Here is a 5,409-nt window from a genome sequence, read left to right on the forward strand (position 1 = left end):
TGAATCTTTCTAAGAGTAGAATGTGAATGTTTTAAAGCAATAACTGAGAAAATGACATGAAGGCTGTGTTGACCAGTTGATGGAAGTATTTCAGATTGCATGTGAAAACCCCACACTGTACCCCAGAAGCGCATTAATGTACATAGTTACCGTTCAATAAAAAAAAGAAAAAAAAAAAAAAGAAATGGTTTATGGTTTCTTGAGATGTTATCTACTCTGGTGAAGATGCTGTAAACACTGTTGAAATGACAGCAAAGGATATTACATAAATGTAGTTGATAAAGCTGCAGCAGAGAATGAGAGGACTGACTCCAATTTGCAGGTGACTGAAAACTGAGAAGAGTTATAAAAATGTTAAACTCCTAGCAAACAACATCACATCCTACAGAGAAATCTTTTGTGAAAGAGCCAATCAACATGGCAAATTTCACTGCTGGTTTAAGAAACTGACACAGCCACTCCAACACTGAGTAAACCACCACCCTGATCACTCAGCAACCATCAGGGAGGTAAGATTTGCAGGAAAAACTACAATTCACAGAAGGTTCAGATGATTATTAGCATATTTTAGCAATGAAGTATTTTTTAAGTAAGGCATATATATTTTTAGAAACACTGTGATTATATACTTAACAGACTATAGCATAAACAATTTTTATTAGACTTTTTTTTTTGAGCCAGAGTCTCACTGTGTTGCCCTCAGTAGCATGCTATGGTGTCACAGCTCACAGCAACCTCAAACTGTTCGCCTCAAGGGATCCTCTTGCCTCAGCCACCCAAGTAGCTGGGACTTCAGGCACCCACTACAACACCTGGCTATTCTTTAGCAACAGGGTCTCAATCTTGCTCAAGCTGATCTCAAACCTGTGAGCTCAGGCAATACACCAGTCTCAGCTTCCCAAAGTGCTAGGATTACAGGTGTAAACCACTACGCCCAGCCTAGTATAAATAATTTTCAACCAAAAAATAAAAATAAAAATTGTCTGACTCATTTTATTATTCATTTTGTTGGGGTGGTCTGGAACTGAGTATCTCTGAGATACGCCTACAGTGTATTTTCTTCCAACAGTTGAACCTCACACTAAATCTAAGCCATACATAGGCAAAAGTAAGAAGACTGCTATTAAGCCAGATCATTCATTCATCAAAGGATTACAAGAGCCCAGAAAATCCCTGGGCGTTAGTACTCTGGAGGTGTTAAAACTAGAATGGTTAGCAATATCAGACAAAATTCTTGTTTTTTTTGATATTTAAAGAGCAACAAATAATCTGCCTGACAAAAATGACATACCTAATGAATTCCACCTATTACGAATAATGTTGGGTTTTGGGGGGTTTTTTTAAGAGACAGTGTCTGGCTCTGTCATCCAGGATGAAGAATAGTAGCAAAATCATAGTTTCCTCCATCCTCAAAACTTGTAGGCTCAACAGAAGTGATCCTCAGCTTCCTGTTTAGCTAGAACTACAGGTCTGTGCCACCACATCCAGCTATTATTATTCTTTTTTTTTTTTTGTAGAGATAGGGTCTTGCTATGTTGACTAGGCTGGTCTCCAACTCCTGGCCTTAAGCAATCTTCATACCCTGGCCTCCCAAAATGCTGGGATTATAGCTGTAAGCCACCATGTCTAGCCTTGAATATTTAACCTTAATGACAGAATTAAACTGAGTAATGAGGAAAGATCAATCTCTAAGCCTATTCATTGGGCTCCTTTTATAATTAATTTTTTAAAACTAGACAGGATGTTTCTTAAATCTGCAGGTGATTGAAAACTGAGAAGAGTTATAAAAATTTTAAATCACAAGTAAAAATTTCATAAGATCAGAGCTGAGGCAGAATGAAAAAACCACAACTTCCTTCACTTATACAATATTTGTCGTTATCACAAAATATCTTTTATGTCTCAGCAATCACCTATCTGGCATCCCTGTTTAATAAGAAGCACAGAGTCTAATAAGAAGAAACACATAAGAAGCCAGTAATTAAAATTTAAATAGGATTAACTATAAAGTAATTCTCTAACGACTTAAAAAATAGGATTAACTATCAAGTTATTCTCTAATGTCTTAAAAAGAAACAATACAGTACCAGTTTTTTTTCTGGTTTTTTTTTTTTTCTGAGATAGAGCCTCAAGCTGAGCCCCTGGGTAGAGTGCCATGGCTTCACTGCTTACAGCAACCTCCAACTCCTGGGCTCAAGTGAGTCTCCTGCCTCAGCCTCCCAAGTAGCTGGGACCACAGGCGCCCACCACAATGCCCGGCTATTTTTTGGTTGCAGCCATCACTGTTGTTTGGTAGGTCCGGGCTGGATTCGAACCCGCCACCTTAGGTGTATGTGGCTGGCACCTTAGCCGCTTGAGCCACAGGCGCCAAGCCACAAGTCAGTCTTAAAAAGAAACAATATAGGCTCGGCGCCTATGGCTCAACTGGCTAAGGTGCCAGCCACGTACACCCAAAGTGGTGGGTTCGAATCCAGCCCGGCCCACCAAACAACAATGATGGCTGCAACCAAAAAATATAGCCGGGCGTTGTGGCAGGCGCCTGTGGTCCCAGCTACTTGGGAGGCTGAGGCAGAAGACTCGCTTGAGCCCAGGAGTTGGAGGTTGCTGTGAGCTGTGATGCCACAGCACTCTACCCAGGGGGACAGTTTGAGTCTCCTGTCTCAAAAAAATAAACAATATAGTACAAGTACATGATACAAGGAAGCCATGGTGAGTTATGACTGTGCCACTGCACTCAAGCCTAGACAATAGAGTAATATCTTATCTCTTCAAAACACACACACACACAGGATTTTTCAATGGCTATATAACCTGGAAGGCTATATAACCTGTGCAATGGAAGTCGGAAATAGAACTGCTGGTTTGAAATAGTTTGAACCATCTCCTAAGAGAGATAAGCTATATTTGTTTACTTTTAAAAAGGACAACTAGGAACAGTAACTAGAAACAAAATTTCTAAATATTGTTAATTAGAACTCTGGTTAATTTATTTAGCAAACATTTAATGATAAAGATAGTAAAACTATCAAACTACAACCTCTAATTGTAAAATGAATAAGTAACTGTAATGGTTAACTTAAAATAATGTCTTTTTAATAACCTTGCCAGATAATAATCAAAGATTATTTAGTGACTATCAAAGCACCTGAAAGCCTTAAGCAAGAAACAAAGTAAGATACATATGTACAAGCACGTATGCTTACTATTAACATTCAAAAATCCTAGTTGAAGTTTAAATGTCCCATTACAGCTCTCTAGGATCAAAATGGGATATATTTTCAGTTAAAAATTTAGAAAAATTGGCGGCAGCTGTGGCTCAAAGGAGTAGGGTGCTGGCCTCATATGCTGGAGGTGGCAGGTTCAAACCCAGCCCAGGCCAAAAACTGCAAAAAAAAAAAAATTTAGAAAAACTATTTTGTAGTTTATTCTGAAAAGGTTCAATGTGTACTCGTAAGAAATGGAACATATGGAAGAGAATAGTACTCTCTAATTAGTCTACAATAAAGTCCTACTTTGGCTAGGCATGATGGCCCACACCTATAATCCTAGCACTCTGGGAGGCCAAGGTGAGAGGATTGTTTGAGCTCAGGAGTTCAAGACCAGCTTCAGCAAGAGCAAGACCCTGTCTCCACTAAAAATAGAAAAATCAGTCAGGTGTGGTGCTGCACACCTGTAGTCCCAGCTACTCAGGAGGCTGAAGCAGGAGGTCTGTTTGAGCCCAGGAATTTCAGGTTGCTATGAGATAGGCAGAAACTGTTGCACTTTAGCCTAGGAAAGAGAGCAAGACTCTGTCTCCAAAGGAAAAAAAAGAAAAGTCTTACACTGTTGAGTCTTTGGTTTAACCAAATTTGTCTTACTCTCCTAGTCAAGTAATAATATAAAATGTATCCATTTCTAAATAGTCACATTAAATATGACATCTAATAAAACTTAGGAACCTTCAAATTTGACACTAGGATTCTGCAGTAAACGTTTTCTCTCTCTCGCTTATTTTGTGAGGTATAGAAGTATGTACAATTAACTTTATTTTTTGTAATTTATTTATTTATTTATTTTTTAGAGACAGAGTCTCACTCTGTTGCCCAGGCTGGAGTGCAGTGACATATCATAGCTTACTACAATCTCAAACTTCTGGGCTTAAGCAATCCTTTTCGTCCACCTCCATAGTAGCAGGGACTACAAGCACACACCACCATGCCCAGCAAAATTTTTGTTTTACTTTATTTTATAGAGACAGGGTTTTGCTATGTTGCCCAGACTAGTCTCAAACCCCTTTCCTCAAGCATTCCTCCCTTGTCAGCCACCCAGAGTTCTGTGATTATAGGTATGAGCCACTGTACACAGCCTAAAATTCACTCTAAATTTTCAAAATAATCAGACTTAAAACAAGATTTTTTAAAATGAACAGACATGTTCAAAAACTAGATGAGATTTATTTTTTGGTGAAAATAATGGTAGATCCCTTCCCCAATTTTCCTTATTGATACTTCCATGTGTTTAGAGTTCACTATCACTCCCATGCCACAATCAATAAGAAAAATAGACAATGTAATTATATTCACTTACTCTCCAGGGCCTCCACAATAGCAGTAACACTGCTGGACATTGGTTTTATGACCTGCATCCCATTCAAGGTCTGCCACACTATAGGGTAACGTCTGCTTCATGACTTGCAGTGCTTTGGCATTTGGTCCTTTCTTAAGCGCACCTCCCCTCTATATTAGAGGGAAAATAATTTTTTAGAAGAGTGAAGGCTAAAATTTTAAACACATTTCTATACTTTAAAAATACCTCTGATACTTCTGCAGAAATTTCCATCCCAAATTTCTACATCACAAACTGACAAAATAGTAATTTATTGTCTTCCTTCAAATTACTGCCTCAATTTCCATACTGTTATCATAAAATAAGTTTAAGAAGAGTTGCAAGTCACTCAAGCATCATTAGTCAAACAACAAATAGGACCTCTTTCTACCCAACTTTCATTGCTCATTTTATTCAAATAAAATTTCAATGTTCACAATCATTACATTGATAGTGCCTTAAAAATTCCAATTAGGGTTTTAGCCAAAAACACTTAAAATTTGATACCTTTGTTGTTGTTGCAAAAACACACTGTCGACAGAGCCATTTTTCATCTGAATCAATCACACTGGAATCAATATGAGGTGTGTGACACAACTGATGATATCCTTAATATCAAAAAAGCATAAAGCAAATTCTATTTTATTAATTAATACTGCAACAGTTTCAAGGAGGCATTTTATTATTATCATTTCCTACAGAAATATATTTACAACTGATGAATAAACTTAGGGTAATAGCTTTAAAATAACAATCTAAAATCTTCTTTTTTCTTTTTGAGACAGGAGCCTCAAGCTGTCCCCCTGGGTAGAGTGCCATGGCATC

At 37.8% G+C, this 5,409-nt stretch overlaps 1 protein-coding gene across 1 annotated transcript in view; it reads right to left on the minus strand.

Annotated features, from left to right (window-relative positions):
* MTF2 (metal response element binding transcription factor 2) overlaps positions 1-5,195 on the minus strand; it is a 30,860-nt gene extending 25,665 nt beyond the window's left edge. Inside the window, exons 1-2 of the mRNA XM_012801752.2 lie at positions 5,092-5,195; positions 4,567-4,715 (exon numbers count right to left, since the gene is read on the minus strand). Coding sequence (XP_012657206.1) covers positions 4,567-4,667 — 101 coding nt within the window. The 5' untranslated portion in view covers positions 4,668-4,715; positions 5,092-5,195. The remainder of the gene's footprint in view (positions 1-4,566; positions 4,716-5,091) is intronic.
* Between the last annotated feature and the right edge of the window lie 214 nt (positions 5,196-5,409).

This window comes from Otolemur garnettii, unplaced genomic scaffold (assembly GCF_000181295.1).
Source record: "Otolemur garnettii isolate 467f Iridium unplaced genomic scaffold, OtoGar3 scaffold00010, whole genome shotgun sequence".
Classification (NCBI taxonomy): Eukaryota; Metazoa; Chordata; class Mammalia; order Primates; family Galagidae; genus Otolemur; species Otolemur garnettii.